This window comes from Coregonus lavaretus (genome assembly GCF_964263955.1).
Source record: "Coregonus lavaretus genome assembly, chromosome: 38".
Classification (NCBI taxonomy): domain Eukaryota; kingdom Metazoa; phylum Chordata; class Actinopteri; order Salmoniformes; family Salmonidae; genus Coregonus; species Coregonus lavaretus.
In genome coordinates this window covers 14,678,261-14,690,817 of record NC_140025.1, presented here as the reverse complement: position 1 = coordinate 14,690,817, position 12,557 = coordinate 14,678,261, and the positions used below count along the sequence as shown (strand labels likewise).

The following is a 12,557-nucleotide window of genomic DNA, read 5'->3' as shown; positions in this document are numbered from 1 at the left end:
AGAGAGAGAGAGAGAGAGAGAGAGAGAGAGAGAGAGAGAGAGAGAGAGAGAGAGAGAGAGAGAGAGAGAGAGAGAGAGAGAGAGAGAGTGTGGAGTGGAAGACGGAGAGAGGAGAATGACAAAAACAAGAGAAAAGCAAAGAGAAAGAGAGAGAACAGTGGTTGACATTAGCAGCAGATTGAGTTAAGAATGGGAGAGATGGAGGGAGAGGAAGCAGAGAGGAGACACTCACCATATCTGTGCGAGGATGGGAGGAGGCAGGCCTGACTGCAGGAAGAAATTCCTGGCCTGGTCACCTACGGACAATGAGAAGGGAAAATAATATTATAATACTGTTGAGTCTGTTGGACACCATTATGGATATATTTATTCAAACACACACAGAGAGAAAAAAGCCAGTTGGTTCCTCTTTCAATTTGAACACAATCATCAATTTTGAGATGTATGAAATTACTGGGGGTTGCGAAATACTTATTGCTGAAGGAGCAGAGTGAAACAAGCACTTATACTTCTCTAAAATGATGAGAGGAGGTTGTGCAAGGTTGTGTTGAAAATAAAAACACCAAGGCAATGATATCAGATGATCATGTGAGTGTGAGGACTGAAATGTCCTTTCTGATAGTGAGGAGAGTGGAGAATGACGTTGCTTGGGGGAGTGGAGAATGACTTGCTTGCTACTGTGTGGGCTGTAGGGAATGAAACACTTCAAGGCCCGCCCTAGCCTCAGTCCACCACGCTTCATTAACCCTTCACCTTTGACCTGGTACTGTGTGTGTGTGAGATATAAGAGAAAGTCCTTATCAAGTGATCTTCTGCTATCTTCAAGTAACTTCTGCCTGACATGATGCTGTACTGCAAAGAATGTCCTCCACCACTCTTTCCCTTCATTTGTCCATCCCCTCCCCCCTCCCCTGCTGTGAGTGAAGCTGACCTGTGATGTAGCCAGCTGGTGTGGGGGCCAGGCTGACAAACTGCTGGTCATGTTTGGCTCGCTCATCCAGAGAGATCACCCAGGCGTCCAGACCCCCTGAGAGAGAAAGATCAGTTGAAGCTCTCACCTGGCCTGTGTGTGGGGGTGGTTCAGTTAAGTGTCTGTATAGTCATGGAATTCAGCATTAAGGTGAGAGTCGGGAGAAAGAGAGAGAGAGAGAGAGGGGAGTAAATGAAGTGGTGGTTGGTGATCTGAGGTTACCACCATACACCAAGGCTGCGTCCCAAATGCCACCCAATTTCCTATATAGTGCACTATGTAGGTTAGGGGTATTCAACTCTTACCCTACGAGGTACGGCGCCTGCTGGTTTTCTGTTCTACCTGATCATTAATTGCACCCACCTGGTGTCTCAGGTTGAAATCAGTCCAGGATTAAAGGGGAGCAATGCTAAAATGCAGTGGAACTGGCTTCGAAGGTTCAGAGTTGAGTTTGAGGAATCTACTAATGTTCTGTATTATGTCATGTTTCATGTTTTGTGTGGACCCCAGGAAGAGTAGCTGCTGCTTTTGCAACAGCTAATGGGGATCCTAATAAAATACCAAAATACCAAATCCTGACTGGTTGCATCACCCCCTGGTATGGCAACTGCTCGGCCTCCGACCGCAAGGCACTACAGAGGGTAATGCGTACGGCCCGGTACATCACTGGGGCCAAGCTTCCTGCCATCCAGGACCTCTATACAAGGCGGTGTCAGAGGAAGGCCCTAAAAATTGCCAAAGACTCCAGCCACCCTAGTCATAGACTGTTCCCTCTGCTACCGCACAGCAATTTATTTAAACTTCAGTTTATTTTAGTAAATACTTTCTTAACACATATTTTTCTTAAAACTGCATTGTTGTTTAAGGGCTTGTAAGTAAGCATTTCACTGTAAGGTCTACACCGGTTTTATTCGGCGCACGTGACAAATACAATTTTATTTGATTTCTCACACACATACAGACGCTTGTGACACAAACAAACACACACACACACACACACACACACACACAGTGTGCCAGTCAGACGGCTGTCAATCTGGTTGGGTGGCGGGTGGCACTCACCTCCGAAGGGCGTGGGAAACTGAGCCATTGTTCAGTCGGTCAGTCAACTGCAGCCTCGCTGCAAACACCTGAAAGACAAGACAGGAAGGTCCACTACAGTCACTCTACTGTGTGTATATCCTCTCCTCTTCGCTCTTCTCCTCTCAAAAGACAGATGCTCCCCTCAAAGGAGGAAATCAAAGCAGTTTCATGTTCTATGGCTTTTTCCATTCCTTTCCTCAGGGGGAGGGCAGGCCAGGCAGCAAGTTGTTAACCAACAGATAAACATTTTGCAGCAGAGACTTGTAATGACTTGTTTGGTAATAGGTAGATAGGCCTACATGCATCACTTGACTGTAAAGTACAGTGAGTAGGTCAGTGGTGTTGCACTGGCAGCCAAATAGTTGTCATGGGGTGCATCCCAAAAGGCACCTTTATAGTGCATTGCTTACTGGTCAAAGGTAATGCACTATAAAAGGGAATAGGGTGCCATTTGAGACGTAGCCATGATGTACGGGTGGATTGTCATCTGGATAACAACACTGAATCGAGGCTAGCAACACTGAACCATCCATGAGAGCATCAGCCGTTCCGGACGACTGTGTGATCACGCTCTCCGTAGCCGATGTGAGTAACACTTTTCTCACAAGGCCGCAGGGCCAGACGGATTACCAGGACGCGTACTCAGAGCATTTTCAACCTCTACCTGACCCAGTCTGTAATGTTTCAAGCAGACCACCATAGTACCTGTGCCCAAGAACGCCAAGGTAACATGTCTAAATGATTATCACCACATAACACTCTCATCTGTAGCCATGAAATGCTTTGAAAGGCTGGTCATGGCTCACATCAACACCATCATCCCAGACACCGTGGACCAACTCCAATTTACATACCGCCCCAACAGATCCACAGATTACACAATTGCTATTGAATTCCACACTGCTATTTCCCATCTAGACAAAAGGAACACGTACGTGAAAATGCTATTCATTGACTACAGTTCAGCCTTCAACACCATAGAGCCCTCCAAGCTCATCCCGAAGCTAAGGACCCTGGAATTAAACACTTCCCTCTGCAACTGGACCCTGGACACACACGACACCAACACCATCATTAAGTTTGCCTACAACACGGTGGTAGGCCAGATCAACGATGATACAGGGCGGCAGGTAGACTAGTGGTTAAGAGCGTTGGGCCAGTAACCAAAAGGTTGCTGGTTCAAATACCTGAGCCGACTAGGTGAAAAATCTGTCGATGTGCCCTTGAGCAAGGCACTTAAACCCAATTTATCCTGTAAGTAGCTCTGGATAAGAGCGTCTGCTAAATACCTCATAAAAAATTCTTAAATATTGCCTACAGGGAGGAGGTAAGAGACCTGGCAGTGTGGTACCAGGACAACAACCTCAACGTGAGCAAAACAAAAGGAGCTGATCGTGGACTACAGGAAACGGAGGGCCGAGCACGCCCCCATCCACATCGCCAGGGCTGTAGTGGAGCAGGTTGAAAGCTTTAAGTTCCTCGGTGTCCAGCAACTGCTTGGCATCCGACTGCAAGGCGCTACAGAGAAGAGTACGTATGGCCCAGTACATCACTGTGGACGAGATTCCTGTCATCCAAGACCTCTATACCAGGCGGTGTCAGAGGAAGGACGTAAAACAAAACAAAAAAAGACTCCAGCCACTCCTGCTACCGCACAGCAAGTGGTACAAATGCATCAAGTTTGGAACCAACAGGACCCTGAACAGCAGCCATAAGACTGCTAAATAGTTCACCAATAGCTACCCTGAATATCTGCATTGACCCTTTTTGCACTAACTCTTTTGACTCATCACATGCGCTGCTGTTACTGTTTATTGTCTATCCTGTTGCCTAGTCACTTTATCCCTACATCTACATATATTCATCAATTACCTCGTACCCCTGCACATCAACTCGGTACTGGCACCGTCTACATAGCAAAGTTATCATTACTTGTGTTATTCTTTTTTTATGTTTCGATTATTTCTAATTTTTTTCTCACTGCATTGTTGGGAAGGGCCCGTATGTAAGCGTTTCACTGTTATTCTATACCTGTTGTTTACGACGCATGTGACAAATAACATTTGGATTTGATTTTCATTAGGCAGAACTCTGGCCTTAAATGGCCTAGCTACATCCTGCGGTGGGTGTCACAAGAGGGGAGGAAGGGGGACGGAGGGGCCCTCTTCATGTTTTTATGAAGGGGAGGAATGAGATACAAAGAGGGGGGGAAGATGGAGGGAGAGCGAACGGAGGAGAGGCAAAGAGGCAATGTTATCTCCCAGCTGTGTAAACGTCATGGTGAGAGAGGACGGCCATAGCCGGAGAATTAATAAAACAAAGACATGGGGGAAGGGAGCAGCACACACATACACCCCCCCCCCCCCAAGGTATTTTAATCAGAGCCAGACCACCCCTCCCGTACAGCCCTCACAGTGGGAGCCCCAAGCAGGCTGAAACATTTCAACGACACGGAGACACAGACACTGTATCCTTCTCTTTGTTCATAAAAAATAAGTTATTTCCTACGACATTCGCATCCTAGGCAGTCCGTTTAAAAAATATATATAAAAAAGAGAAAAAAACTAAATAAAAGCTTGTTCGTGTGCGTTAATTACAGGAGGAGTGACTGTTTCAGGCGCTTTGAAGGGTTCTGTTTCGTAAGAGCAGAGCCAGGCCAGCAGTGCACTGACGCTGCTGCCAGCTTCGCTCTCTGTCCTCCAGGCAGAAAGGCTTGAGTCAACACAAAGTGCAGAGACAGAGCGGAGCATATTACCATGCTGTTCCACAGTGATTCACCATCCTCCACTTCATTCACATCTCATCTCCCTGGAGAGGCGCACAAGAGCCTCGTCACACACTACGTCTGAGAATAGCCTCACACTTACTGACTCAGACAGGCACTCCTCACACATACCAAGCAAATGAGGGCCGAGCGCAGTAAGTGGGGGGGCAAGGCTGTTTTGTCCCTCTGACCTAGTTTCTGATTGTCTTTGGTGGTGATGACCCTATTCCCTTTATAGTGCACAACAAAGTTGTTTTTGTTGTCATTTTTATTATTTCTACCCCTTTTTCTCCCCAATTTTCGTGGTATCCAATTGGTAGTTACAGTCTTGTCCCATCGTTGCAACTCCCGTACGGACTCGGGAGAGGCTAAGGTCGAGAGCTGTGCGTCCTCCGAAACACAACCCAGCCAAGCCGCACTGCTTCTTGACACAATGCCCGCTTAACCCGGAAGCCAGCCGCACCAATGAAGCCTGGCGACCGTGTCAGCGTGCACTGCGCCCGGCCCGCAACCGGAGTCGCTAGTGCGCGACGGGACAAGAATATCCCTGCCGGCCAAACCCTCCCCTAACCTGGACAACGCTGGGCCAACTGTGCGCTGCCCCATGGGTCTCCCGGTCGCTGCCGGCTGTGTCAGCCTGGACTCGAACCAGGATCTCTAGTTACCACTGCGCCACTCGGGAGAATAGTGCACAACTTTTGACCAAGGCTATGGTCAAGGTAGTGCACTACATTAGGAATAGGGCGCCATTTGGGATGCACCCACACAGACAGGGAGGGAAGGTTAGAGAAGGATTCTATGGAATTATCAGTTTGCTTGTTGTTGTTGTTCCAGCCAGCCAGGACCGGGGCTCTGATGTCACTGGTCTGGGACTGGAAGGTGGATTTATCTGCATAATCTGATCACTTAGCAAGCTCCTGTTGTGGTGGAACGCCCATAATAAGACAGACAGGCTAGACGCCTAGGGCTGGGGCTAGTAGACAAGTGCACCGCAGCACATGATGTCATAGCAGAGGTTTGCAGTCTGAGGGAGGGCACGGCCCAATGCAGGGTCAGAAGTTGAACTCCTGTGACAGACAACAAACAGACACAGATGGATGGACAGACACACAGAAACCTGGCACACAGGTGAAGGGGAGAATTGTTCTTGGAAACATGCGAGCAGTAATCAACTGGCTACATAGCCTATTCCGCAGAAGACAAGCTAGGCCAGGCCTATATAATTTTTGAAGGACATCACATTACGAGTTGGATTCGGTATTGTTTTTGCAGATTAAACACAATTACAAATACATAAAAAGGACGCTTATGATTTTTCAGGATGGCCAATCACTACATACACCCATGTTACATACACCCCTGTTCCACCCTTCTAAGGCAGACTGTCATATTAACACAGTAACACTAACTAATAGACAAAGAGGTGAGTCATTACTTTGGTCATGACTGAGTCCTACTTCTCCTCAGAGTCTAAGGCTTGGACACCAATTTACTCTCTCCTCTCCAGTGTTCTCATCGCTCAGCAGTTTTATGGCCTGTAGTATAAAACTTCTCTCCTCCAGCCCCTCTGTGGGCCTCTAAGTGTCCCACTATTTCATGCACCACTTCCCTCTTTTTAATAGGCCCAACACAGGAAGCGGGTATCGTTTGGCCCTGTATACTGCAGTGTAAAATATCAATTTTTATGGATATATACAAAGAAATGGCAATATAAAAAACAGGTCAAACGACATGAAATGCAGCTAGTTTGCTGCCTTACCAGCTTCAGTTAGAAGTTATTCCTTTAGCTCTGTAGTTGGCTAGCTCCTCTGAACAGTGTCCTGACGAGAAAACACATTTTCTATGCCAGGTGAAATTGCACATCATTAGCTCAATGCAGCTACTTTGCTGTTATTCTAGCTGCACTGTTCGACCTGACGGTGTTAGCCCTAGTTGGCTAGCTAGCAAGCAAGCAATGGATAAGAGTGTTGCCACCCAGCATGGCAACGGAACATTTAGAAAGAACGACTTTTGCAATGAATTAGTAACTGTAACTATTAACTGTAACGCGAGTGCTTTAGGGTGACATGGGTCGAGGCCCTCTCATTGGGGCCGCAAGAGCAGATGTGTGTCCACTAAGCCCTGAGTACACTAAGTTAGTCAGGCTTAGGGCTGTTTTCTCTGAGTCGGAGCTGATCATGTTAACTCCAAGGGGGGTTGAATACAGCCCTAATACACACCAACCCACCAGACAAAGCAATAAATACTGGGCATTACTCTTTGGACTAATTCTTCCATCTTCATTAAGAGGATGAGGGAATTACGATGGTGAACAAAATGTGTGTGGAACTAGAAGTCGATGTGTTTTTGTTCTCCATCTTAAGTGGGGCATGGGGTGACAGGACAGTGTGAGGGGTAATAATAGCCCCCCACTTCACATGTCCCTCTAACCGTCACCATCCACGCCTAGACACACACTTTGGTGTGAAAGCCCATGCCGCTACTGTTATCAAATTCTTGCCTATATTGTTGACGCAGTGCCACACTGGAGGACACATTTTCCATGGAGCCGAGATACAATTATGCAGTTTTCAAGTACATTTCCCGCAATTCTACACATTTAGCCATAGCGCTGAAAGAAAATGTTAAAGTTTTAAAGATAATTTCCTGCAATTCTATGCATTATGCCATGGCTAATGCTGTGTTCTTGTACTCAAACTTAATAACAAAATCAATACTGTTAAATTCATAGTTTTGGAAATGTTCAGTTCCCCCTGACTGTCTAGCTTTTACTTTGGTGACTGTTAGTTCTCAAAGATAATATTATTATTTTAAAAATTGGTCCGTTATATTTTTACATACTTTACATCTGGTTTTAGTCATTTAAGTTTACACTGAAAGCCTTTTTCCATCCCACATTTTAATTTTGATTTATACAGTTTGAAAATAAAAAAGCTTAGGCGGCACGTCCAAGTGTTTCTATGTCAGAAAAATCCCTGCACAGGTGGAGAGGCTGTTTAAGTAATCAAGTGACTTTTATATAGTCCTTGAGCTGCTCAGAAGAATACTAATAGTGGCAAAAAAAGCATTGTGAAAAATCCAAACAAAAAAGTGCAGGAGAAAAGCAATCAAAACACACAGACTTACGAAGTGATCCAAGTCGCACAGACACAGGCCCATCTGGATCGACTGAATAAAGGAACAAAAAGAGGTGTCAGCTTTCCTAGAGCTGGCTGCCCAGCCAAACTGAGATATCAGGGGAGAAGGGCCTTGACCAGGGAGGTGCCCAAGAACCCGATGGTCACTGACAGAGCTCTAGAGTTCCTCTGTGGAGATGGGATAACCTTCCAGAAGGACAACCATCTCTGCAGCGCTCCACCAATCAGGCCTTTATTGTAGAGTGGCCAGACGAAAGCCACTCCTCAGTAAAAGACACATGACAGCCTGCTTGGAGTTTGCCAAAAGGCACCTAAAGGCCTCTCAGACCATGAGAAAGAAGATTCTCTGGACTGATGAAACCAAGATTGAACTATTTGGCCTGAATGCCAAGCGTCACGTCTGGCAGCATCATGCTGTGGGGATGTTATTCAGCAGCAGGGACTGGGAGACTAGTCAGGATCGAGGGAAAGATGAACGGAGCAAAGTACAGAGAGATCGTTGATGAAAACATGCTCCAGAGTGCTTAGGATCTCAGACTGGGGCGAAGGTTCACCTTCCAACAGGACAACAACCCTAAGCACACAGCCAAGACAACACAGCAGTGGCCTCAGGACAAATCTCTGAATGTCCTTCAGTGGCCCAGCCAGAGGCCGGACTTGAACCCGATCAAACATCTCTGGAGAGACCTAAAAATAGCTGTGCAGCGACACTCCCCATCCAACCTGACAGAGCTTGAAAGGATCTGCAGAAGAATGGGAGAAACTCCCCAAATACAGGTGTTCCAAGCTTGTAGCGTCATACCCAAGAAGACTCAAGGCTGTAATTGCTGCTAAAGGTGCATCAACAAAGTACTGAGTAAAGGGTCTGAATACTTATATAAATGTGATATTTCAGTTTTACATTTGTTCTAAATTAGCAACAATTTCCAAAAACCTGTTTTTGCTTTGTCATTATGGGTTATTGTGTGTAGATTGATGAGGGGAAAAAAACTTTTTAATCCATTTTAGAATAAGGTTGTAACGTAACAAAATGTGGAAAAAGTCAAGGGGTCTGAATACTTTCCGAATGCACCGTACAACAGAGGTGAGAACTGTGCAACACACACACAGTTAGTTCCACCATCTCCAAGAGAGATCCAAACTGCATGCAGATAATATTTGAGGGAATCCTACTCCCAACTGCAGCACCAACAGAATTATCGCTCATCAAACCAACATGACCTTGGATAAAAGGGAGTTGGTGTTTAAGAAACCATCAGACGACTATCTAATTTATCAGATGGCTTGTCAATCTCGGGCCCACAGATCCTGCAGTGAATGCTGTGCAACCAATTGGCAGTCTGGTGACCAAAGGGCAGCTCTGGTTCACTGGTCAACGGTCAAAAGGTTGAGGTGGGGAGTGGAGCACTGGGGTAGCGACAGCGTCTATGGTGCACGCCAGGACAAGGGCATTGCCTGCTTCTTTGAAAAATATCTGGCTGTAACCTATATCATGTTGCTTTGGCAGTATAATAAAATGTGCTGAAAATGCACTGCTGTTGACTGTGTGGACTGCCGGTGGGTACATTTAATGTGACACTTTCCTGTCGAGGACCTGAAACGCCATGCTCCAGCCAATGTCAAGGCAAGGTTGCCCTGTAGCTGAGCAACCCAGGGGAGATAGATAGGAGCGCTGCAGTATCTGCAACTGTGCAGCCAAAGCTCTCTCCTCACATGCATGCACGCACACACACACACAACAAAAGCCTGCTGCCTGTCAGCCAGCCCATAAGCCCCTGATGTAAAATCGCAAAACAGATGAGGTTTGGTGGGCCGTTTTCCCTGCACTAGCAGGCAACTGAGTTAACTTGATAAGTCTGGAATTACCTCTGCAATAAGCACACCATGTTCAGCCCTTAGCGGAAAATTCCCAGACCCTACATCATCACAGCCCCAGTTCAAAAGCCAAGTCAATACTATGTGCATTGTGAATCCACCTACCATCAACAAAATTGCATTTCCTACCAGCCAGCGCAGTTTTCTGCGTTTTCTTGCATTTAAATTTTTTACATTTACAGTCATTTAGCAGACGCTCTTATCCAGAGCGACTTACATTATCTTTTTATTTTATATACTGGCCCCCCGTGGGAATTAAACCCACAACCCTAGCGTTGCAAACGCCATGCTCTACCAACTGAGCTACATCCCTGCCGGCCATTCCCTCCCCTACCCTGGACGACGCTGGGCCAATTGTGCGCCGCCAGGTACGACAGAACATGGATTCGAACCAGGATCTCTAGTGGCACAGCTAGCACTGCGATGCAGTGCCTTAGACCACTGCGCCACTCGGGAGTTGCCATGACTCTATGGTAGGGCTAGACCAGTCCTTCTCAAATAGTGGGGGGCTCGGAGCAATGCCGGGGGGGCGCGTGTGACCCCGGGGAACATGCTTTTTTTTGCCGCAGGGAGTAGTTTTTTTTTGCACCGAACAAGAGCACACAGCACAGAGCAGGAGATATGAAGTGCAGATAACAAACCCTTAGGAGACACCATGGAAAAATATTTAACAGGGATGAAAAGAAAGGCGGAGAGAGACGGAGATACTGAGACAAACGTAAGTCTCCCGAAAGCTAAGACGAGGAAATATGATGAAGCGTATGTAGCGCTTGGCTTCACTGTGACTACGGTGGGAGACGAGGAAAGACCGGTATGTTTACTGTGTCTAAAAATGTTGGCAGCGGACAGCATGAAGCCAAATAAATTAAGGCGTCACTTAAAGACATTACACCCCAATCACGCTGATAAGCCGCTTGAGTTTTCAGCGAAAACGTGCCGAAAATTGCAAACAATCGTCCCGCTTTGTGAATGCTACTTCAGTAAACCAGCGAGCACTGTTAGCATCATATAAGGTGGCGTACCAAATTGCTCAGTGCAACAAAACAAAAAAACACTCCATAGCAGAGGAGCTGATACTGCCTGCAGCATTAGACATGGTCTCTGTCATGCTGGATGACGCAAGTGCTGCAAAAATAAAAAACTAGCCCTCTGTCCATTGACACTGTCGCCAGACGTATAAATGACATTGCTAACGATCTTAAAGAACAGCTGGTAGATAAACTCAAAGACAAACGTTTTGCCTTACAGTTCGATGAAGCAACTGACAGCAACAAAGACTGTTTGTTTATCGCTTATGTACGTTTTGACATGACAAACTCCCTGTGTGAGGATCTACTTTTTCGTAAATATGTCAGAGACAGAGCCACAGCTGAAGAGCTATTCAAAATGCTGGACTGCTTCCTGACTGAGAATGGGCTAAAGTGGGAGAACTGCATTGGTGTTTGCAGTGATGGTGCACAGACCATGGCAGGGATGAGAAAAGGACTTCGGGCACTCATCAAGAAGGCCTCACTTAATGCTGAGTGGACACACTGTGTTATACACAGAGAAGCACTGGCATCAAGGCACCTTTTCTCTGAATTAAGTGAGGTTATGACTGACATTGTAGGTGTAGTCAATTTTATAAAGACCAGACCACTAAAAACAAGAGTCTTCTCTGCTATCTGTGAGGAGATGAGAGCTGAACATCAAGCTGTGCTGTTTCACAGTGAAGCAAGGTGGCTGTCACGAGGAAAAGTCTTGTCCCGAGTTTTTGAGCTCAGAGAGCAGATAAGAATGTTTTCGGAGCAGGAGCACAAGTATGACCTCGCAGAAAAATTTAGTGATGAGAACTTCCTGGCAAAACTGGCCTACCTGAGTGACATATTTGGAAAGCTAAATGAACTAAATCTACAGCTTCAAGGGAAAGATAAACACCTCCCTCAGGTCACAGACAAGATCAGCTCTTTCACTCGAAAGCTTGCAATGTGGGGCAGGCGACTTGATGAAGGAAATACTGATTCATTCGAGAACCTGCATGAATTTGTTGACACTACTGACTATGATGCCACCTCAGTGATTCCATATATTAAGGAGCATATTTCATCACTGATGGGATTCTTTAAAAAGTACTTCCCTGAAAACAGTTCCCAATATGACTGGGTGAGAGATCCTTTCAATGCACCAGCTCCAACTGGTTTCAGCTCTGCAGAGGAGGACCAGTTCATTGATATGACGTCTGACTCCACATTGAGACTGAGGTTCACATCACAGACACTGAGTGAATTCTGGCTGAGTGTAGAGAGGCAGTATCCACTCATAGGGCAGAGGGCCATGGGCATTCTTCTTCCTTTTGCAACATCTTATCTTTGTGAGACTGGCTTCTCTGCTGTTGCTGCACTGAAGACCAAGTGCAGGTCCCAGCTAAACATTGAGCAGGAGCTGAGAATTGCAGTATCATGCTTCAAACCCCGCTTCGAAAAGCTGTGCACTGCAAAACGTGCTCATTGTAGCCATTAATCCTGACTTCCTCATTTTGATTTAAAAAATAATAATAATCAGCACAAATTGTTTTATTCATTTTTGTTTTATAGGTCAAAGTGTTTCATATATTGTGCTCCTGAGTTAATGTTGCTGATCAATTTGAATGTATTATTATTTATTGATTATATTTTATTTTATTTTTCAGTATCAAATGGTCAAAAAATGTTTACAGTTTAAATAAGGTTTGCATTTTATTTAAAATTTC

The 12,557-nt window shown here is 45.9% G+C and overlaps 2 protein-coding genes across 3 annotated transcripts in view; one reads left to right on the top strand and one right to left on the bottom strand.

The window, feature by feature from the left end:
- Positions 1 to 12,557, top strand: part of LOC311111964 (uncharacterized protein) — a 426,062-nt gene that overhangs the window by 137,453 nt on the left and 276,052 nt on the right. The window lies entirely within an intron of this gene.
- LOC311111950 (intersectin-1-like) overlaps positions 1 to 12,557 on the bottom strand; it is a 60,531-nt gene that overhangs the window by 42,950 nt on the left and 5,024 nt on the right. Inside the window, exons 2-4 of the mRNA XM_084154887.1 lie at positions 2,033 to 2,100; positions 932 to 1,027; positions 233 to 296 (exon numbers count right to left, since the gene is read on the bottom strand). Coding sequence (XP_084011013.1) covers positions 233 to 296; positions 932 to 1,027; positions 2,033 to 2,060 — 188 coding nt within the window. The 5' untranslated portion in view covers positions 2,061 to 2,100. The remainder of the gene's footprint in view (positions 1 to 232; positions 297 to 931; positions 1,028 to 2,032; positions 2,101 to 12,557) is intronic.